Source organism: Penicillium alfredii (genome assembly GCF_028826965.1).
Source record: "Penicillium alfredii strain IBT 34128 chromosome Unknown utg000011l_segment0_segment0, whole genome shotgun sequence".
NCBI classification, from domain to species: domain Eukaryota; kingdom Fungi; phylum Ascomycota; class Eurotiomycetes; order Eurotiales; family Aspergillaceae; genus Penicillium; species Penicillium alfredii.
The window spans coordinates 719,091-740,639 of record NW_026622708.1 but is presented as its reverse complement, the minus strand read 5'-3'; the positions used below and the strand labels follow the sequence as shown (position 1 = coordinate 740,639).

Sequence of the window (21,549 nt, the reverse complement as noted above, 5' to 3'; positions counted from 1 at the left end):
GGTTCCGACGCCACGAACTGCCCCAAAAAGTCTCGAGGGCACGCCCAACCCTAACAAAAGGAAGAGGAGAATAACAAAAAAGTTTTATGATTGGACCTTGACTATGACACAGTCTGGCCACTCTCCTTTTTTTTTCCAGGCACATCCAAACGTTCAAGCAAGCCACCACGGCCGGCCCAGTGGTTCATGCTCCACTTGCTGATCGACTGCCCCCCAATGAGCTTATTCTTCAGGTCGGCAGGCTGGCGTGGCAGAATGGTTCGGCCCCTGTTCTAGAATTGGATGCGCTTTTACGCGTGTCCCTGGGTCGGGTGGTCAGGGACAGGGACAGGAACGCTGACCACGTTGGAGTAGGGTCTGGTTGAGACTTAGAAATCATATCTCGTCAGAGGTATAAAGATGGCCCTGATCTCGCTCTTTTCAGGTCTTTTCTTTTGGCATCAATCATTCTCTGATCAAGTCTTTCACTCTCTTCTTTTCTTTCTACTTTCGCTTTCTCTTTTCAGAGGCAGGACCTCCTACATTACGGTCCCCATTCCTTCATTCAGTCTTATACTTGTCGAACAAGTAACACTGTCCCTACTGCACATTACTTTCACAACCACATCTTTTCTTCTTTAAACAAAATGGGTTTCATCAAGATGCTCGGCCTGACCACCCTGGCCATGGTGGCCACCACAACCGCTCTGCCAGCCAGCAGCCCCACGAGCTCCAGCTCGGGCAGCGGACTGAACATCATCAACAACCTCAGCGACGACATCTACCTGTGGACGGTGACCGACACCCCGGGAGACCAGAAGACGCTGTCCAAGGGCAACTCGCACTCGGAGACGTGGCAGACCAACTCCAACGGCGGCGGCGTCTCCATCAAGCTGTCCACCTCCGACAGCAAGGACAGCGTGCTGCAGTTCGAGTACACCCAGGACGGCGACACCCTCTACTGGGACCTGTCGTCCATCAACCTCAACAAGGACTCGTCGTTTGTCACCCAGGGCTTCAAGGTCACTACTGACGACGACTCGTGCAAGACGGCTCAGTGTGATGCCGGTGACTCCAACTGTGCGGCCTCGTACCAGCACCCGGATGATGTCAACACCAACAGCTGTCGCAAGAGTGCTGCTTTCACTCTGACTCTGGGCTAGGATTCTTAAGGATTTCTTCTTCTTCTTCTTCTTCTTGTGTATTACTTGATCTTGTCTTATATTCCCAAGGGCTTGTACCCATACGATAGAGATGATAGAACTATATAGAAAGCAAAAGTGCGATTTCTTGACTCATTCATGAAGATATCATTCTACCTTACTATCGTCGCTATTAGGAGCTACTTTAGTAAATCATACAAGAGAAGAATGCATAGAAAACCCGAAATTTATAGTACTGAGCACTGTAATAACAATATCTCAGGAATGGTACACTCAGCATGCGCCTGTGCAGGTTCCACTGTACAGCCATGTTGAATAACAAAACAAGCCCCGACACTTATAAACAAAACGCCAGATGCACTCTGTTCTTCGTGATGCTGCGTGAGCATTTATAACGCCAGACAAACGAATGTACACTCATTCCGAAAGGGCCTGTATCATGGGTGAAAAAGGCAAGTACGCAAGCTGACAAGAGGAATATCGAGGATGTTAAAAATGATTAGGCCGTCAAGGCAAAGCTCAATCCCATCAGCCCCATTCCTGCAACGGCAAACCCAATCCCCATGCCCCGATGATGCGTCAGGCCCAGGCCCTCGCTGAAGAGCTGCAACGAAACAGAGGTCATGACTCCAGCGGTGACAGCAAACATGCCTCCATAGACACCCCACGAGGGTCCCATCACATCATGTCCGCTGTGTCGTCCAGAACCCCAGATCCAGAGCGCTGCCAGGCCGGCACCGGCTGGTTGACTAATTCCGCCCAGGAGACTGGACCAAAACATGGCTTTCCAGCGGGAGCTGAGGGCCAGGTAAAGGGGAAGTGCCATGACAAACCCTTCCACAATATTGTGGATGAAAAGGGCGAGGAACACCGTCAGACCCAGCGTGGGACTGGCGTGATTGGTGGCGTAGGTGATGAAACCTTCAGGCAGTTTGTGCAAAGCAATGGCGAGAGAGGTTTGGAGACCGATGGAAAGGAACGCGTTCTGCGGAACATGATGGTGGTGAGGGTTGCCATTGGCAGACTTGGGTGGATCGCCGTCAGGATCTTCATTGTCAGAGTCAAGACTACGGTCATGGCCGGGAGATTGCGACCAGGACAAGCCGGTGCCGTATTGAACGCGCTGCGGTGCCGATGCACCATCAGAAAGCCTGGCATTGGGATCCGCGGACTCGGGCTGCACTGTATCTGTCTCATCTCGACCTTGGGGGCCCAGCTGCACGGCTATGCTTTGATGCGGGACCAAGGCCGGCCGAGCGGTTTCGTCCGTGATCGGTGATCCATCAACATTCGGCACAAGAACCTTCGTACACTCGTGACCACATGTCTGTGAAACACCAAAGCAGGGCCCATCCTCATCGCACAGAGGCTTGGCGCCACCCACGAACGCACTGATCCGGCGCGTGAGCTTCGACCGCAGAGATGGCCGAGGCCCAGTATTGGGAGTTTGTTCCGCCCACTGGACTACCGCCGGCTCCCGATGGGAGGGCGATGCTATAGAGTGGTGCAGCAGTGGTGTCCTTTCTGTGTCCCCCTTGCTGGTATTGGGGCCGCGCTCCCCACGCTCGGGGTCCGGGTCACCGTGGGTGTGGGCGCAGTCGACCACATGCGACGGAATAAAGCGGTGAATAAACTCAGACACAATTCGAATGACGACAATTCCAGCAAGGAAAAGGCCGGTCAGGATATATGCCGATGCGGACGGGGAGAAGCCGGCGCGGGTGAGGTACTGCTTGGAGGTGGGGAGCATGCTGTAGAGCGAGGTGAAGAGCTGTCGGTGATGAATTAGTATCCGACCAGAATCAAGAGAAAATCAAAAGGACAAGATATCTCACCATCACCCCGGCGCTGAGACATAGCGACGCCGACAGGAAGTTGTTGCTGTTGGCGATCTGGAAGCTCTTGTGGTGGGTGAGCCGCCGCAACACCACATCGACACAAATCACGGCCGAACCGAGGACACAGGCTGGGAATACCGTCAGTGAGAGAAATTGCAGTCCAAAGGACATCAGTACTCACCCACGCCCGAGACGGCGCTCATCACCCAGCCCCGGAGGTCATTGCTGGCGGCCATGGTGGGGAGTGGGAGGAAGCAGAAACGGTGATGTAACGGGGCCGTCAAAAGGCAAAGGCGTTGGCGGTCAAACCGAGTCGCCTCTGTCTCCACGAGAGAAAGTGGGCAGAGATAAAGTCCATCGGGGGGATTTTCCTGAAGGCTGCATTCCTGTCCCCAAGGTTCTCACGGTGGCCCATGGTCTGCTGCAAGGCGGGCATGTTCTGTTCATCACACTGTCGATGATCGTCCGGGAGGAATTCCACGAAGATGAGACGCAAAATCCACTCGAGATGATGTCTCGAAGCATCCATGGCGATGTCTGCCTCTCGACGGGTCATGCTTGACGCTGTCCGACCTGAGCAGCTCGCCTGACTGCGTCTGTTGATGCGCTGCAGCTCTATATCTACCACATCCTCACCCACTTCTCTTTTTCTTTTCTTTCTGTCTTTCTAGTGCACAATAACTACATTCAAATTATCTGTAATAATTATATACTTGCATTTATCTTCCCCCCGAGATCGACACTTGAGACATCTCCTTTGTATGTGACCTGATTGGCCCGTGACTCCCATATTTTGGTCTCCGCTTTTTCTGTTCTTTTCTTCTCTTCCCTCGACCACCTGGACTTTCCCAGCTTCAATCCAGGCCAATTGCCATGTCCAAGGCGACCTTCGCCGTCATCGCTGCGGCCAGCGCAGCCACCGGTGCCGGGGTCACCGCGCTGCTCTACTCAAGCCCCCGCGTCCTCAGCCGCAGCAACAACTGCCTCCTCCGACCAGCGGCGCCGTCAAGGTCCCCGCCACGACGCCCACGCCAACCCTTGCTGCCAAAGCTGCAGGCCCCGTCGATCCGTCTGGCATCTACCAATATGGGTTCCCAGGCCCCGTCGCCGATGAGCTGTCGACGCTGCCACTCACGGGCGCGTACGACCGCCGCACGCGCAATCCCGCCTGGGTTGCCGAGCACATCACACCGCAGTCGCTGGCCATGAAGAACGCCGACCGCCGCCACAGCACTTTTGTCGAGGACCAGTCCATTCCGGGTCTCTTCCGCGCCCGTCTGTCCGACTACTTCCGCTCCGGATATGACCGCGGTCACCAGGTGCCGGCCGCCGACGCCAAGTGGTCGCAGGAGGCGATGAACGACACCTTTGCGTTGAGCAACATGTGTCCTCAGGTCGGCGAGGGCTTCAACCGCGATTACTGGGCCCATTTCGAGGACTTCTGCCGTGGTCTCGCCAAGCAATACCCATCTGTCCGCATCGTCACCGGCCCCCTGTACCTGCCGCACCGCGACCCCGACGGCAAGTGGCGCGTCAACTACGAGGTGATTGGGAACCCGCCCAATGTCGCTGTTCCCACCCATTTCTACAAGGTCATCTATGCCGAGGACGGCTCTCAGCTCCCGCACAGCAAGGTTGCCCTCGGTGCCTTTGTGTTGCCCAATGCCCGCATTCCCAACGAGAAGCGTTTGTCGGACTTCGAGGTCCCGCTGGAGGCTGTTGAGCGTGCTTCCGGCTTGGAATTTGCCGCTAAGCTGGATCTCAGCCGTCGTCGCCGCCTCTGCCAGGAGATCCGCTGCGAGATTGTCGTGCGCGAGTTCAACAATGCCCAGAAGAAGGCATGAGGGCGAGGCGAGAGGACTATATCATTTCTTTGAGCCATCCGGCTCATCATTGTATATCTAGGTTATAATTTTTGCATGGCTCGGGCGTTTGATGCCCGCTTCGGGCGATTACCATCAAGGGTTTACCAGAATTATATTCAAATGTACATGTAGTTGATGTGTAGTCTTGTGAAGGATATCTTTGTCTTTTTTTTTGGGAGTCCACTCAGCATTGAAACGCAACCCCCGTCTTTGTCCCCACGTTTCCTCCTCGCCCTGCAAACCCCGTTCCTTCGGAACTGATCTCCACTAGTCCCGGCCGAATCGCGTCCTTGTCCTTGTCCTTCTTCTTGGACCTCTTGGATGTTCCGTTGGCGTCGCCGCTCTTCTCCGAGCCTGGAGGAAGGGGCGTGAGATCTGTTTCGCAGACGTAGCATAGGATTCGGCCATGCAAAGCCGCTGAATGCGCTTGTTCTTCCTTCGAGGCATGCGGGTCCGGCACTTCGTGGGGGGTCATGAATTTGGTGACACAAGGAGAGCAGATGATGTGGCCGCAGGGCTTGGTGACTGTTATACGGTAGGAGAAACAAAAAATGTTAGTATTTGTCTCTGTATAGAAGTCAACCACGACATACGCATCGCTTTGAGCCCGTTGCTGAGATTCTTCTTGCAGCTCGGACAAACCCTCGACACCGAACCATCGGACGCTGTCTCTTCGGTGAAATGGACATCGACCAGCGATTTGAGCGAGTAGCTGTGGCGGTTTGTGTCTGTCGAGGCGGGACAAATCGGTGTGAGTTTGACAGCCTTGTTGGCGGCAATTTCATTGGGGTCTGTGCCGGGGGTTAAGGACGGCACCCAGAAGGATGGCAGGGCGGATTTGCTGGATTCGGACTGTGATCGGGTCAGTAAACACGCACTGAAACAGGGACACGTTTATAGTAAATGGGAAGAGGCATGCTGTCTGCACCTTTTTCCGCTTCAACTCGCGCTTCAACCGCTCCTGCTCCTCGCGCGCCACACGAGCCATCTCCTTCTCATCAAGCTCAAAGACCTTCTTCTTTTCCCCATCAACTTCAACCTCCCGCGCCTTAAACGACGCCAGCGCCTCCGACTCCTCGACCTTGCGCTTCCGGCCGGAATTCTGATTCGCCTCGAGCCCCATCGACACGAGCTCAAAGTCCTGCAAGTCCTTCTGCCGTGCTTCTTCGAGGGTGCGCTCCTCGTCCTCGGCTAATCGCTTCTTGGCGTCCTCGCGTTCGCGCTCCAGGCGCTTGATCTCCTGCCGTTGGGCCAGCAGGTCGCTGATGGCGCATTCGCGGCAGAATAGATCGCCGCTGCTGGCACAGGCGACGACGGGCGGGCGTGCGGGCTGGAGACAGAGGCGACAGGATGCGAATGGGAGGAACGAGTCGCGTCCGATTACGCTGCGCTTTGTGCCCCAGCTCGAGCGCAGTAGGCCGCGCTCGTATGAGGTGAAGTGTGGGAGGGAGGTGTTGCGCTTCGAGTGCGCCATGGTGATGGGGTGCGGGCAATGGCGTAGGGTGGGAATTTCTGGATGGAATATGAGGTTCGTGCTTTTTTTTTCCACAGGTAGTGTTGAGTGTGGTATCTGTAGAGTTCGGGGGTTAGAGGTGTAGAACAGCTTTGGATCTCCAAAAATGACGAGTTACCCCAAGATGAGAACGTCAACTTTCGTCACCGCCTTGGCTTTTTCAATCTAACCATTTTGTATGACTATCTTCACTTTCATGCTCTTAACACAGATCATGGACCCGTTCAAAATAATATTCTGCTCAGCTGGCTTTTGATTCTCCTGTCCATATAAAATATTGCTGACTTTCAAGGAACAACTCCAGAGCTTGCTAGGGCAGAAAGCTGTTGATTGACTAAGGAGTTGCCCGAGGTCACTATACTCTTTAATCTATGAATAGTAAAAGTCTAGTCGTCTATCTAATATTTATGATATATGCTCGACCACGAAGCATGTGGATGGCAGATATACACCTGATGTCTAAGGCTCCATTTATGCCTCAGGATGAAAAACTGTATATACGTATGTGACCTCGCGAAATGGGGCGGCCCCCTATCAGCTGAGTTAGGGACCATAGTTTTGAGAATTCAGCGGTTAAACTATAAATATAACCTTGAGCCATATTTTTCGATACCGGTCCCGTACGTGCGGATCCCATCGCTCTTGAGGTCAGACTAACTATATACACATAGCCGAAGCTCTCAGCTGACAATGTGGGTTTGGTACCCCCACTACACAAATACCTGTCAGCAATCTGACTCAGAATTCGGGACACGATCTGCTGACATAGGCAGCATTGATTCTCGATGGCTGAAGCCCTCGAAAGGGGTCCAAGTGGATATATCATAAAATAAGCCTGCCTGTGTGGTAGTGTTGGAATAATGAATGAAAGCGCGCTAGGGACCCCTGCCCTTGGCTAGTCTTGTCTCTTGAGGAGAATAATATATCCACGGTTGAGAATTAATCTGATATATACTTTTTGGGGACGCAGCTCGCAGCTTTTCTTGTTGGAGCTAAAGTAATGCTAGATTAACACCGGATAGTATAAAAGACCATGTGGTGCGAATCATTACATGCATCGGGGACGAAATCACGACCTACATACACTATTTAGGGGCTTCGTCGAAAAGCCCTTTCTCAAATTTATATGATCTGAAATCTCTTCTTTGGATAAACAAGTTTCCAAATCTAGATCTGTATGCTGTAAATATATCTTCTATCATGTACCATAGACTCTCTCGCCACTTTCTCTACGAATTTACTCATTGAGCTAGAAAATGTCCTCATGGTTGTGGGGTTAGTTCCTGGTGCGATTTAGGCCCGAGAAAGTAGACTGCACGCTGATTACGGTATGTAGAAAGGCGATTATTTGAGGGCCAGCCTGTACTTGGCTATCCAGTAGAAGCCGGTAGAGGGCGTATAGTAACATCCATGACACAAGGACGAAATCAGACAAGAGCCAATTCCTGTGGGGAATTCGTTAATGGGTAATCTTTTTCTCCCACGATTCTTGCTTACATTTCGAGCTCAATTTGCTCAGTCAAGACCTGATTCCTTCATTTCTGGTGTTGGTATGGGGTTGGGCCAACTCCACTCTCGTCTTTCTATTCTCATCTTCTTTTCCTCCGCTTCTTACATCTCACTGGCTGCCGCTTCTTTGAAGGCCATGTCATTGGCCTCATCCCAGCCCCAAATCAACTAAAAAATATGAGGCATAAGCACGGCCCCCAACCCATGTACTGCTAGACATATATGGAAATTAGAATCCACTACTTTTTACCCAATAATATGTAGCTCGACTCTTCTTGGAGTGGATAAGGGTCTGTAATTACAGCGTTTATCAGTAAGAAGCAAGGTTGTTCTCTCAACCTTTTCTGTTAGACCTAAATCCAGACACTACCCGACATCGCAGCAGAAGAGCTGCACCATCCTTCCTAATGCATGTTCTGTGGTTTCTTGAGCTTTTGCTCTTCTCGATGGTATCGTCTCGAGCGATCCAGGACCCTAGGTGAGTGGCTTGAACCCCGGCATGCCCCAAGAGAAAACAAAACCATTGGCATACTGAACTGATACCAACCAAATATAGCCAAAACGAATACACAAACGTCACGCAGCACGCTCTCTCCGCTCGAGGCCGCGCTCCTCCTCCCCCTCCCCCTGCGAGATACGTCGAGGGCAAGGCGTTCTACTACGACGGATGGCCAGAAAGCGCCAGCCAGATTACCGACTTCGAGAACCTATGGGGGCAACTCGTTGATCTCTTAAATCTAGTGGGCAAGATAGAGGTCGACGACGTCTTCGACCGATGGTATGGCGACTGGGGACGTCCACTTGTGCAAAGTGTTTTCGACCGCATGAAAGCCCAAATCAAGGAGCGAGACTCTGCATCGAAATCGTCGAAGCGCGACACCGACGCCCCTAAGATCTGGATTTCCCGAAATGATTATCTTCAAATCTGCTCCAACAGATGGGTCGAGGCTTATTTAACCACTGTTTCTAAACTTAGAGGGGCAGGCGTTAAGTTGAGCGCAAATAGCAAGAAGATGGGGGACAATAACTGTCTTATTCATTTCTGCAAAGACCAGTTCGACCATAATAAAAACAATCAAGTCACTGATTGCAACAAAGTTAAAGACCAACGAATGAACAATGACCTGGATGGTCAAGTGGGGACATTGTTGCATGAACTTATGTGGGTGGACTCTCTTTTCATCTCTACTTCTATATAACGGAGAATGAGCTGACATCACGATCTCATTAGCCATTGCCCGTCGATTGGAGACGCCGCAATGGACGAATATGGGTAAGTATAAAAGCCCCTTTACCTTGCATTCTACCGATCTATGATTTAACCGACTGAATGATGGCAATAAAGTCAGGGACCCATCCTCATTGGGCATGACGAGGTTTACGATGCATATGAATGCACTCAGTTGAAAGAGAAATGTGACAACGTGGCTCCTCGAAATCCACAAAGCTACACCTTCTACACAGCGGTAAGACCCCTTGCGATATGACTGAGACTGATGTGAGTATATCAAGCTAACAAGCCTATAGAACCGGTCTTGGAACAAGAAGTGTTCTTTTAATTTGAAAGACCCCTTCCAAGTTCAAGCGCCGTAGCCGCTGGTGCCGCCAACACCGAATTTCCGCAGTGAAAATGAGGGGTTTCTGACAACATTCATCAGGAGAGGCCTGGGATTGCATAAGCTACTGTCAAGGGTGAATGCAGAAGACGGAAGGGATGGTTTAAGAGAAGAGAGGAAGAGAACTAGCTACCTGTCTACTCGGTGAGGATGGTGCTAATCTACTTGCACACCCGAGAAATCTGATATTGGTTCTTTGTTGCTGGATAGCTGCCCTACCATTGAGAGTACGATCACTGCGAGAGAAACCACCAAGTTTGCCAAGTTCCAACGGCAACCCTAATATACCACCCAGGTAGATCCAATGTCCAATTAAGACGTGGATGTTGGGATAAAAGCACCGAATAACCTTGTAGACAGTCTCTCAAATAGTTAGTCGGCACAGATTGGCCATGCTATGCTGATCCTACCAAACATTCTACAAGATGTATACACAAACCTCATCTATCGATAGTCAATCATAATTCTGCTTTTGTCTAACACAGCCCATTTCCCAAGCCCCTGCGTAAGATGATGGCACAATACTCAAGCAGCGCTGGCAATGTCCATGAAGGTGGAATGCGCCCAATATCCGAATGCCCAGCATAATGCCACAGACAAAATAGAATGCCACAAGCTTTCATACGCACACAGATGCTTGCCCAAGACCCCGAACCGAAACCTATCACAAAAAAAAAAAAAAAAAAAAAATCCTCACGGACATGGATGCAACATCGTAAATGACAAGGGAAAACAGAAAAACAGAGGCAGAGAAAATAGGGAGGAAACGAGCCGCAAGAGTTGAAAATGGGGGTATAATAATTCGTGAACCGGCAGATCAGAAAGAGTCAGGCTATACACGTCAAGAAGACAGAGGGAAAAAGAAAAGCCGGAGGTGGCGGCGGAGAAAGGAACATGGGATCATGCGCCCACAGCTTGTTGTCGGAGGTTCTCTTGAGATGGCGTGTCCATGACTCGCTCGCTCAGAGATGTGGATGAAGCTGACGTGGATCGGTCGTCGCCTGGCGCGGCGAGATGGCCATTGTATATTGCCACATGAGATGGAGAGCGGGGTGTATTTTCTGTCTCTGACTGCTCCAAGACTGGATCCGGGACCGAAGCTGTGACTTGAGGCAGTGGCCGGTCTGAGTCCTCCACGGGTAACTCTTCAGCGGCATCTTTGAAATCGGCCGGCTCGTCATGAGTGCCAAGGCTGAGTCCAGTAGTGGTGCTTGTACTACACAAGGAATGAGCCCGGCCTGGGGTGCGATCAGATGCAGTCTCCCCGCCCGCGATAATAGCAGGATCTGAGGCCCGCGGTTCCTCCGATGGTGTGGGCTTCCGCAGTTTGAGACGCTCCTCAGGGGGCATATTCTGCCACTCGGACCCAAAGGTGACAATCGATGCTTTCTTGCCGTGAACGGTAAAGCTGGGTGCTTTGCGAGGCAAGACTTCGCCCTCTTGGGAGTTTCTGTTGTCATCAAGAGACCCAGTACTGGAAACAGACTCCCGGCCCTTCCTTCCACGAGAGTGGTGTCCATGACCGTGGTGCGAGTCGCGCAAAGTCCGGTGAAGACTGCGACGTACCCGACTCGGCATGTCGCCTTGGGGCATTTCAGATGGCCCATCGGTTTTGCTGTCGGCCCCTTCATCGGATACGGCGATGGCGGGGTTGCGCGAGGGAGACGAACCACCGAGATCCAATAAGCCAGCATCCCTCAGAAGGCGCTCCTCGCCGTCATCATAGCTGGCGGGAGATGTCAGCTTGGAGCCTCGCGAGCCGAGACTAACTTCGTCAAGCCGGCTGCCACGGCTCAGCACCGAGGCTTCACGTTCCAGTTGAATAGTCTTAGGGTCGGGGGAGGTTGACTTGGCGCGTTCCTGAATACCACCAGCAGAGAGCCGCCGTCCAGCGCGAGCCACATCGGCCGAGGTGGTAGATGCAGGGATGCTTGGGCGTCGCATGTCACCAACCGAGAGTTGAGTAAGCAAGCCATGCTCGACAGGCCGGTCGACAGATGGCGCAGCTGGCTCGGTCGTATCGTGACTTGAAGCTGTATGTATAACACTGGGGGCTCGACCCACGCTGGGCTCGGAAGTCACCGAAGGTCCAGAGGTGGAAGCCAGCCGGATTGAACCGACAGTGGGTGGTGGTTGATCGACCACCGACCCTGTCCTGCCTTCGAATTCCTCTTCATCCTCTCCCAAGTCTCGAAGGAGAACTTCGCGGTAACATTTGTTCCGCCAAATATCCTGTCTGATCCATTTAAGTTTGGCCGACATGCGCCCCGCAGCCATTATGACGCCCTCCCGTGCCCGGGGATGGACCGGGGTCAGAATCTGCAAGTGTCGAGCATTCTGCAGCAACTCATCCAACTGTTTCTGCGAGATCAAGAGCTTTTCATTTGTTTCGCGCACCTTTTGGCTCATCAGCTGCCGTCGCGCGGCAACAAACTCGGCCACAATGTCAGTGTCAATGCTGGGGGAAGGAGGTTCTTTGTCCATTGATTGACGTGACTTGAGTGAAGAGATAGAGCTAATCCGCTGACTCGTGCGATACCGTTGGCCTTCGTAATTGGTGGCAATCATACCCTTGGTGCGCACACCAGTGGTCCGGAAGGCTGCAGCGTAGTTGAGCTTGGCGATCCAGTCATTCATTTCGCCGTCGGTGCCCGCGAGGAAAATTTCTTCCAGCGCGTTATGCCGGACGAACATAAATGCGTATTTGTGCTTTTTGTAGCTTGTGTCCATCAAGGCAACCGCGTCGTTTGTAGACATGATGGCATCCGGCTTGAAGTCCGCAAGAGGTGGCCGGAAAACCAGGGTTCCATGGCGCCCGTTCTTCACATAAGCATCGTACTGTGCCATCAGTGAGCGTACCCAGGTCACGTTGCGAAAGAAGTAGAGCTGCGAGAAAGTGAGAATAGCACCCCACTCCTGCCACGGTGACCGCGCCCTCTTCTTCTTAGGATCTTTCCGCCAAAGCAGTCCAACCTTGGCCACCTTGATGTCGACCAGCCCCGGATTTGACTCGGCGGGGTTGTCAAGACTTGCTTGCATGAACGCATCGGGCCGGGAGCGCAGAGACACAATCTGCAAAATTCCGGACTTGGTGAAGGCTTGATGAAGATCGTCCATATCTGGCGGCCCCGCAGTGCCGAAATGGTTGTAGGTGTCGTCCAGATCCATGACATCCCCTAGACTGGGTCGTAGGGACTGGACTTTACCATCCAAAATCAGGGTATAGGGATCAACCGGTTCTCGCGCAACGCGCGGCAGGTGTTCGGAACTGGTACTCTTGAAGAGGGTTCGACGGGGTTTTGCGAGGTGTCGTTCGCGAAGATTGGCGTCTTCGACATGAATGAAAGGGGTGTAGGAAATGTTCTCATAGAAACACTCGAGGATATCGTCCGAGATGCCCTCACCACGTGTGTTCTTCACGTAATCGGGCTTTTGCATCTTGCGTTTGTTGTTCTTGTTGAAAACGTCGGTGTGGAGGATCAAAATTGAAAAGGCGATAAAATATGCTTGGTCTGTAAGAATGTCAGCAAGGAAAGTGGACGCCATAGCGCGGAAAAGATAGTCCTACCAGTGGATGCAAAAATTCCCGGGTTACACTCGTGATAGCGATCAGCGAACGCCTGCAGGAACCGATCAATCTGCTGTGTTTCTTTGGGAAGCTCCACCTCCATCAAAAGCTTGCGAATGGACATGTCAATGGGATCGCCAAAGTATGCGAATCCTCTCATGTATTTCCGAAGAGCAATTTTGAAGAATTCATCGGGGGATTGACATAATGGCCCGGCGACCATGCCCCGGGGAAGATTTTCTTCCAACCGGGCCAGATAGGCGGCCGGTGTATCATCATCTTGACGTTCGGGACAGGGCGGAGGTTCGGGCTTCGAGATGGGAGTGGATGCACCACCCAAACCGGGAGACGCATTGCGAGGAATCGGCGGTTCTGAATTTTGCCTCAGCCGCTGGGTGATGTTGAACAGATCTCCAAAGCTCTTCCGACCGCTGGTGGAGGTGGACGTGCGCCCTGAGGAGGCCAGGTACGGCACTGGAGACAAGTCTTCCTGGTTCTCGGCCAGCGATCCCATTGTGGACGATCTCCCTCGGCCCTGGTGCGATGGATTAGAGTGTAAAGAGCGGGCGGAGTTGGTGGAATCATTTCGAGACAACGGCGGCGCACCCGTCGCAGACAGTCCAACCGAGGAGCGGGATGGTGAGGGAAGAGGCGAGACATGGTCCAGTTCATCCGAGTGCTCGGATTTCGGGGTGTCTGCTGGGGGAATCTGGGTCCGGCGCCGATTCCGCAATTTGCCGGCGGTGGTAGTTTGGGAGGCAACGGGAAGAGGGGGCTGCGGTGCCGTTTCAAACGAGGTAAACGGAAACGCTTGACGTTGGAGGTGGACCCATGTCCATCGCGGGGGAATTGGTTCGGTATGCCGCCTGATCGCCATAGCTTTGGTCCGACCGCGAGGATTCGGAGAATCGGGGATCGATCACGGAAACGCGGTGAGGATCATTGGGCTGATCTCGCCCCCCACTTCGCAGCGACGTTGTGGAAAGTCGGCCGGGTTCATCCATGCTCCCCTGAGAAGTCGACAGACTGGACTCGGCGATGTGGGAATCGGTTGATCCCTGGTTTCTTCTGCTAGGTTTGGGAGTGGACTGTTCGGTGGATTTACGGGGCAATTCCTCCATGGAATGCTTTCGTGATATCGGTAGGAGCCTGAGCTTGTGGCGTTGTTTGACCGGCTGGTCGAGCTGGTTACTTGTAGGTGCGGTAGTGATGATTTTCGGAGCTATGGGATCAATAAGAAAGGTTAGTCGTGAACTTGCACCGGCTGAAAGCATGTTGCCCGATCACGTACGCGGCAAAGAAGGCACCGGAGGAACCGTATCCTGGTCCTTGGCATAGGTCTTGGAAAGTTGTGGATCGGATGCGTGGCGTAGTCTCATGAAGCTGAATCGGTTTCGAAGCACACTGGACGTGTCTCCAGCTGATGAGCTTCCAAAATCCGTGCAGGTTACTCCATCGGGCTGGCCATTCTCTGGCACCTCCAGCCCCAGCAACGCGGTACTCGTTCCATCTGGCTCAGCTAGACCCGGCAATCGAGTGGTCGACTCCGAGAGTCTCGGTTCGGTGGCCGGCGGAGAGGGGCGAGGAAGGTGTTCACTGCGACGAGACTGCGCGTAGGGATCAAGAGTGCTCTGCCTCTTAGAGCTGCCATCAGGGACAAGCCGTAGGCCTTTCCAATGCATGGCTGCGAAAGGACGGAGCGAGTCCAAGCTAGATAGGAAACCACAGCTCAACCCATCCAAACAAATGCTCGCACAAGATTGATGGGAAAAGAAGAGTAGAGGTGAAGTTACAGGATGGACATGGCGATGGTGGAGAGTTCCAGAACGCGGGATCGGAGAGGTGGAGGTCCGTCGTCAGCCTGCGAAAAAGGGGAACACGGGAAAGGGGTGGGATGGTCAACGCCACTGCGATCTTTTCTCTCTTTCGTTATTTTGAGCTTTCTTCTTCTTCTCTTCTCTTCTTTTTCCGTGGATTGCAGAATGAATACTACCGAGGGGCAAGGCAGCCAAGTTTCCGGGGGATAAAAATGACCTGAGCGAGTTGGAAGGACTTGGAGCAAAGGACTCTCTGTTGAAACTGAGAGCAAAAAAAAAAAAAAAAAAAAAAGTGTCTACGAAGACGATGCGAATGAGACATTTACCAGGATCAGGATAGGTATGACAAGCAGGAATAGCTTTTTCTTGGATTTGGTTCATTTGCACGCTTCCGGCGTCTTTGTATAGCCGGTGGCACGGGGTGGCCAACTGACGTAGCACTCGGCCCGCGCCTTTCTCATTCTCCCTTGCTCTCTCTCTCTTACACACGCTCTCTGCCTCTTTCATCTCCATATCCTGGGCACATGGTATCTTCACCATTTACTTAATTTTACGATCTCTTATGATCCTTGACACGACTTCCATCCCAATCATGGCTTGATCCGAGGCCTCTCTTCGTGGCTTATCTTCCCCGCATCGCCAATCCCAATATCTCTCCAGTCATCGTGATGCGTGTCCTGCCTGTCCTCTTGGCCGTCTCGGCCTTTTTATCACCCACCTTTGCCATTCCCGCGGGCTCCAGTATCACCCCACCTCCGCCACTCCAACCCATCCAGCTCCTCACTCAACCCTCAGACCCACGGCGCCCATGGACCCGACTCCGCGATTGGATTATTGAATCTGTCTGGGATGTCACCCATTCCTCTCCAAAGCAGATCTCTCCGCCATCCAACGTCTACGATCGATATGGGAATGATGTCGTACTTCGATTTCATCTGGATCACCCGGACGAGGCACAAGCTCTAAGCTCGGCGTCGCAGGTCCTGCTACTGGACGTCTGGGCAGTAACGTCTAATTATGTTGATATTCGTCTGGCAGATGCAATGGTGTGTGGTTCTTGTCGTTACCCCATGCCGAATTCCACTGATGTTCTATGCTCCCGGAAATAGATACCCTCCTTGCTGGAACTACTCCCAACATCCCTGCGAACAGCCTACACGCCTCTCATGGACGACCTGGCGGAGATGATCTACGCTACGTATCCAAAGCGTCCCCATGCCCCACTTGATTTCGAATCGGGAATTGTATCCGGTGGAAGAAGAACGGCGGTGTCTGGTGATCTCTTCTTCCGCGAGTATCAGCCATTGCCCATCATTGTGCAATGGATGCGCCTCATGGCGTCAATGTTCGCCTCACACGCGCGCATGGTGAGCGTCGGAGTCTCGTACGAAGGGCGTGACATCCCCGCCCTGCGACTAGGCGCAGCCTCCCCAAACCCAGGAGCCCCAAACTCAGGGCCGCGCAAGACAATCGTCGTGGTTGGCGGCACTCATGCGCGAGAATGGATTGGCACATCGACCGTAACTTATTTGGCATACAGTCTCATCACCGAGTATGGCCAGTCAGCCGCGGTTACTCGGTTGTTGAATGAGTATGACTGGGTTTTGGTGCCGACCCTCAACCCAGATGGGTATGTTTACTCGTGGACGTCGGATCGTCTCTGGCGCAAGAACCGGCAGCCAACGGGCCTGCCACTGTGCCCTGGTGTGGACCTCGATCGTGCCTGGGATTTCGAGTGGGATGGCGAGTCAACCCGCTCGAATCCGTGCTCTGAGAACTACGCAGGCGCGGAGCCATTTGAAGCGCTAGAATCTCACCGCCTGGCACAGTGGGTCCAAAACGAAACGGCGAATGGGCATGCAGATATTGTAGGCTTCTTGGACCTGCATTCATATTCTCAGCAAATCCTCTATCCCTACTCATACAGCTGCTCCTCGGTTCCTCCCACTCTTGAGAGTCTGGAAGAACTAGCACTGGGACTGGCCAAGGCCATCCGACAATCTTCTCGGGAGTCCTACGATGTGACTTCAGCCTGTGAAGGGATCCTTCCGTCCGGCGCTACGGCCGGTGTGAGTTCAGGTGGTAGTGCGCTGGACTGGTTCTATTACAAGCTGCATGCCACATACTCGTACCAGATCAAACTGCGCGATCGTGGAAGCTATGGATTCTTGGTTCCTCCAGAATACATTGTCCCAACGGGTCAGGAGATCTTCCAGGCAGTGTTGACCTTTGGCAAGTTCGTTTGGGGCGAGAAGACGTCCAGCTCAAGCTTCGAGGGCTCTGGGGGTCAAAAACCATTGGCGTAGCTGCCACTGCCCTTGTTTCTTGACCTCTTTGACCGCCCCACCCTTGGATAATGTCATGTAAATATTGCCTTCTTTCTCTCTCATGATGACAACCACTAGTTACTGAAATATCTTGGGAACGATAATGATCTCGTTAGTCTACTAGTTCTGCTTCATTTCAAGCAATGTGTTTAGTTGTGCCATATAAGAAGCAGGAATTTGAACATGATAGGAGCAACGGCTTCTCTACTTCTATCTTCGTCGACCGGGAATCCTATTCCCGTCACCTCACCTTCACGCGAGGTTTCCCCGCGTCACTCTCACAATGGGCATTGTCATTCTGTCCTCTTCCATGTCCATGTCGACTTGACTGCTGCGATGGAGACTGTCGGGGGCTGAAGATCCCGTTGGGGGATCCGGAAAAGAGGGAAATTACCCTCCATGCCACAGGCCAGTCTGCTCGCAGACACCTGGAATCCATCTTTCGCTTGGACAAGAGAACTCAACCCGACGGATACAGCACATAAGCCCACGGTGAGCACTGCGAGCAGCTGTGTGTTTCGAAGTCTTTACATGGGCTGTTGTTGATGCCATTCGCAAGCTCCAAAGAGAGTTCCGGACAAGACAACGCCCAATGGACCCGACTCTTGCATATGATGCACTTACGCCTACTGTTGTCTGGCCGCGCGACCCTCTTTCTCCCACATCTCCAAGAATGCAATATTCCAAGGACACTACAGGGAAGATTCAAAACGGATATCTCCGTACACCTGGCTCAAAAAGAGTCGCCAACCAATGATATCAATTATTCTTCTGCGGATCTTGCACGGTTCCCAGACTGACACAGTGGGAAGTCGATCCGTGGGAGATTTAGCAGAACATATTTCAGCGTCTTGATTATGGAGACTCTGTATGGGATTCAATCATCACAGCTCTGTCACTGGGACTGTCCCTGTTTTACTCCGACTCTTTTACTCTCTCGCGATCTTTCTCATGCGATCTCTCACTCCTTTACCCACTTAACTCACTTGATCTGTTTAAATCGGCTACGGAGAGGAAAAATCACCAAAACAAAACAAGGCTTCCCCCTCTCTCCCCAAAAGAGCTTGGGAAACGACCACGAAAAAGGCTCATCGTGGTCGGGGGGTCTCGATTGTACCAACAGAACCTGGGGTGGTGGGTTGCAAGCTGCATGGCTGCAAGGACGGCGGGTTATAAATGACCGACCCAGAGGTTATCATACAACCAGGGCTCGGGGTTTTATAGTGTTGGCACTGTATATAGTCTGGGAATGAATCGCGAAAATCCGATTTGACGTGCTTCTCATATGAGATTTGAGACTAGACGATGAGAGGTGGGCTATGTACTAAGAAAGATCCTCATCGAAGGTCCAAGGTGGGTGTTTAAATGGACAATTGCAACTACCTGTTGATAGCGCTGTCTAGATTTGGAGATTCCAGTCGAAGTATCTAGTTTGCAGCATCAATCCAATTCTCAATAGTAGCAACAAAAAATCTAAGAAAAAAATAATAATAATAATCTAAATCCCCAAATATCCGAGGCCTCGTGAATTATATATCTCATAAACAAACACAGCCCCCAAAGTCTTGGCTGTCCCAATTATATATGCCCTCACTGACAACCCCTTTCATCTTACACAAGAAGTCATTCAACTCATCTAGCCAGTCTTAAACCGCGCCGGCCCAGCCCAAACGCGCATCCTCTTCCCCCAGATCTGGAGAACCACAATCAGCAAAAAAGCACCAACAACAACCCCACACATGGTCCCCATCTGGCGAATCGTGCCCTGGCGCTGCGCCCACTCAACCATGAAATACGAGACGATGAAGCCGCCAGTCGTGCGTCCAAAGTTGATCCACGCCGCGACCTCGCCACTGGCCTCGGGGTACGCGTCGAGCACGTACGCGTTGATGGCGACGGTTAGGACCATGACTCCGAACGCGAACAGCCCCCAGCCGAACGCCGCCAGCATGTAGTGGTAGTGGCGCTCCAGCGCGAAGCCCATGAGGATCAGGCCCGGGACCATGAGCGGCATCGAGAACCAGATGGCCAGGAGACGGGCTTCAGGCTCGATGCGGCCGCCATTGCGGCGCGCGAAGTACTTGGCGAGGAGGTCGTGCAGCCAGTGGCCGGCGATCTCGCCGAGGATGACGGCGACGATGGGGGTGAAGTAGAAGAAGCCTGAGAAAATTTGTTAGTACCATCTATGATCTTTTTTTTCCACCTGTATTAAAACGGTGGGGATGGACGTACCGATTTGCTTGGGTCCAAATCCATAGACGGGCGGTAGCGTGATCGACAGCGTCGTGTTGATGCCAACTGCCCATGCAAACACCAGCAGATAGTACACGACCGAGATCAGCACCACAGGCTTGCAGATGATGACTAGGGGCCGCATCATCGCTTCGGTGAATGTGTTCTTGATGTACCCAGTCCGCCACTGCTGAATGCCCAGCATGCGCTGCCAGCGCGGGCCGTTGGGCACGAGTTCGGGCTGCACGGTCTTGCGGTCGTAGTAGGTTTCCTCGACGAAGAGCATAATCGCAATCACAGCCAGACCCGTCTGGATGGTGTAGACACCGAACGCCCACTGCCAGATCTGGGTGTTGGTGATGAACGACGCGAACAACGGGCCCATGTACGGCGAGAGAATCACGAAGCCGGACCAGATGTTGATTTTGCGCGTGTGTTCGTGGAAGAAGAACATGTCTTTGATGAACATCAGACCACCCTGCGTTGCGATGTTAATTGGTGTTTCATCTGAAATCTGTAGGTAATACTCACGCCTTGGGCGACGGTTGAGAAACAGCCGTTGAGGATGCGAGCAGCCTGCACCGAGGTATGTCAGCCCCATGGAACATCCTTGTATCATGATACCTTGGCAGTATATATGACCCACCATAAACGACTCGAAGCCTAGCGCTGCAGTGCACCAAATGGCCGTGGCCAGCGAGAGCAGCATCCACCAGAAAAGAACCGGGTATCGACCAAAGTACGCCGACAGCGCGACGACGATTGGGCCTGCGGCACCGACCATGAAAACATTCCCGACTTGCGAGTGATTGACCACGTTCGGGTCCATTTTCCACTCCCTATGCAATCGCAGCGGTCAGACCAGTCTCATCCAAGAATATAATTCAACACTGAATAAGACACAAACTTACTCTCCTTGCGGGTTCAAGGTCACCGATCCCGTCGTACTCCCATAGTCGGGCAAGAACGCCGTGTACGAAATAATAATCAGAATCAGATGCTTGCGAAACGCGCTCCAGTTCAGCGGGTCATTGGGCGAGCTGCTGGGCTGCGGGATGAGGATGGTCGTTCCGTCGGATGTCGTTTGCAGGCCCTTGTCCTGGATCAGCGAGGTGTCGTTCAGCACATAGCCTTCCCGCTCGCCGATCTCCTCGAGATCGATCCCGGCGTTGGGTTTCTGGTTGTCCATAATGGCTAATGGCTGCTCGCGTGTGAACAGTGACAAGCCGGCGAGGAAGTCGAGGCAAGAAGAAGAAGCAAAAGAAAAGAAGAGCTCGCGGGAAAGGCGGGAGCTCAGCCCAGCACGTGTGGGATTGTAAGGGGATGGGGCCAAATTCCGAATTTGCGATCCACGAACGCCCGACCAAAGGAGCAGGAAGGTTCTTAGGGTAGGATTGTTGCACCGGGGAGGAAAAAGAAGAGAAGAAGAACGATCGAGTTAGGGTTTGTTGCGTTGCGATCTCTCCGAAGGAACCCTATGCCTTGCAGCCAAGCACAAACGACGATCAGGGAATTATTCTTCCTTCCTTACTTTTTATTTCTTTTTATTTCTTTTGTTTTCTCTCTCTTTTTCTTTCAATAGAGTTTGGAGAATGGAGACCATAAGGCAATGGGAGAATTTGGTAGTATCGCGTTGGGGGCCGGCCCCTGCACCACGAACATGTCTTGGCCCCAAGTCTACTTCGCGCAAAGTGGACCCTCGATAAGGGGGGACAAATTCCAGGCTGGAGAGCAGGGCAGCCTGAGTGGGGGCCCGACAGAGTCTGACTGATGCCAGCCCCGCGAGTGTCGATCATCGTGAATGCGGCTTGTTCTTGGAATGCTTTCCCACGTTGGTTGATAGGGGGGTTTCTCCGTAGATGGGGTTGGTAGTGATTGACCTTTCCCGGTGCATCCCTCGCATTTGGCGAGACCAAATATTCATGCATGATTCTATTCGCCACGAAACACCCTTGGGAGCGGAAGGCTCTCTACTTCACAAGACAGCGCTGATGTTGGATTCTGCTTATCATGGTCGATCACCGAATGGGGTAAACAATCCACGCAGACCATCCCCTTATTCCTTGTTGCAGAGCCAATAGCGGTCTTGATAGTTTCAGGTTCATGAATCCTTTACCTACTA

The 21,549-nt window shown here is 52.6% G+C and overlaps 9 protein-coding genes across 9 annotated transcripts; 4 read left to right on the top strand and 5 right to left on the bottom strand.

Annotated features, from left to right (window-relative positions):
- Positions 1–641: 641 nt before the first annotated feature.
- On the top strand, positions 642–1,142 carry NUU61_008716 (putative antigenic thaumatin domain protein; the record flags this gene model as incomplete). The annotated part of the gene is made up of 1 exon (XM_056659241.1): positions 642–1,142. The coding sequence occupies one exon, from the start codon at positions 642–644 to the stop codon at positions 1,140–1,142; it is 501 nt and encodes a 166-aa protein (XP_056507534.1).
- Positions 1,143–1,641: 499 nt separating this feature from the next.
- NUU61_008715 (Zn(2+) transporter ZRT3) lies at positions 1,642–3,216 on the bottom strand (the record flags this gene model as incomplete). The annotated part of the gene is made up of 3 exons (XM_056659240.1): positions 1,642–2,913; positions 2,978–3,108; positions 3,162–3,216. 3 exons carry the CDS (start codon positions 3,214–3,216, stop codon positions 1,642–1,644), a joined length of 1,458 nt encoding a protein of 485 aa, XP_056507533.1.
- A 44-nt stretch (positions 3,217–3,260) lies between these two features.
- On the bottom strand, positions 3,261–3,536 carry NUU61_008714 (uncharacterized protein; the record flags this gene model as incomplete). Its single annotated transcript, XM_056659239.1, has 1 exon — positions 3,261–3,536. The coding sequence occupies one exon, from the start codon at positions 3,534–3,536 to the stop codon at positions 3,261–3,263; it is 276 nt and encodes a 91-aa protein (XP_056507532.1).
- A 317-nt stretch (positions 3,537–3,853) lies between these two features.
- On the top strand, positions 3,854–4,824 carry NUU61_008713 (DNA/RNA non-specific endonuclease; the record flags this gene model as incomplete). The annotated part of the gene is made up of 2 exons (XM_056659238.1): positions 3,854–3,910; positions 3,949–4,824. The coding sequence occupies 2 exons, from the start codon at positions 3,854–3,856 to the stop codon at positions 4,822–4,824; spliced, it is 933 nt and encodes a 310-aa protein (XP_056507531.1).
- Positions 4,825–5,029: 205 nt separating this feature from the next.
- NUU61_008712 (putative RING finger domain protein) lies at positions 5,030–6,319 on the bottom strand (the record flags this gene model as incomplete). Its single annotated transcript, XM_056659237.1, has 3 exons — positions 5,030–5,370; positions 5,439–5,697; positions 5,774–6,319. The coding sequence occupies 3 exons, from the start codon at positions 6,317–6,319 to the stop codon at positions 5,030–5,032; spliced, it is 1,146 nt and encodes a 381-aa protein (XP_056507530.1).
- A 1,994-nt stretch (positions 6,320–8,313) lies between these two features.
- Positions 8,314–9,460, top strand: NUU61_008711 (uncharacterized protein; the record flags this gene model as incomplete). Its single annotated transcript, XM_056659236.1, has 5 exons — positions 8,314–8,345; positions 8,424–9,029; positions 9,099–9,140; positions 9,213–9,333; positions 9,395–9,460. The coding sequence occupies 5 exons, from the start codon at positions 8,314–8,316 to the stop codon at positions 9,458–9,460; spliced, it is 867 nt and encodes a 288-aa protein (XP_056507529.1).
- A 923-nt stretch (positions 9,461–10,383) lies between these two features.
- Positions 10,384–14,733, bottom strand: NUU61_008710 (Arf family guanine nucleotide exchange factor SYT1; the record flags this gene model as incomplete). The annotated part of the gene is made up of 4 exons (XM_056659235.1): positions 10,384–12,995; positions 13,052–13,826; positions 13,861–14,273; positions 14,343–14,733. The coding sequence occupies 4 exons, from the start codon at positions 14,731–14,733 to the stop codon at positions 10,384–10,386; spliced, it is 4,191 nt and encodes a 1,396-aa protein (XP_056507528.1).
- An 803-nt stretch (positions 14,734–15,536) lies between these two features.
- Positions 15,537–17,174, top strand: NUU61_008709 (M14 family metallopeptidase; the record flags this gene model as incomplete). The annotated part of the gene is made up of 2 exons (XM_056659234.1): positions 15,537–15,914; positions 15,978–17,174. 2 exons carry the CDS (start codon positions 15,537–15,539, stop codon positions 17,172–17,174), a joined length of 1,575 nt encoding a protein of 524 aa, XP_056507527.1.
- Positions 17,175–18,831: 1,657 nt separating this feature from the next.
- Positions 18,832–20,616, bottom strand: NUU61_008708 (major facilitator superfamily domain-containing protein; the record flags this gene model as incomplete). Its single annotated transcript, XM_056659233.1, has 5 exons — positions 18,832–19,355; positions 19,428–19,905; positions 19,959–20,003; positions 20,074–20,266; positions 20,339–20,616. The coding sequence occupies 5 exons, from the start codon at positions 20,614–20,616 to the stop codon at positions 18,832–18,834; spliced, it is 1,518 nt and encodes a 505-aa protein (XP_056507526.1).
- Between the last annotated feature and the right edge of the window lie 933 nt (positions 20,617–21,549).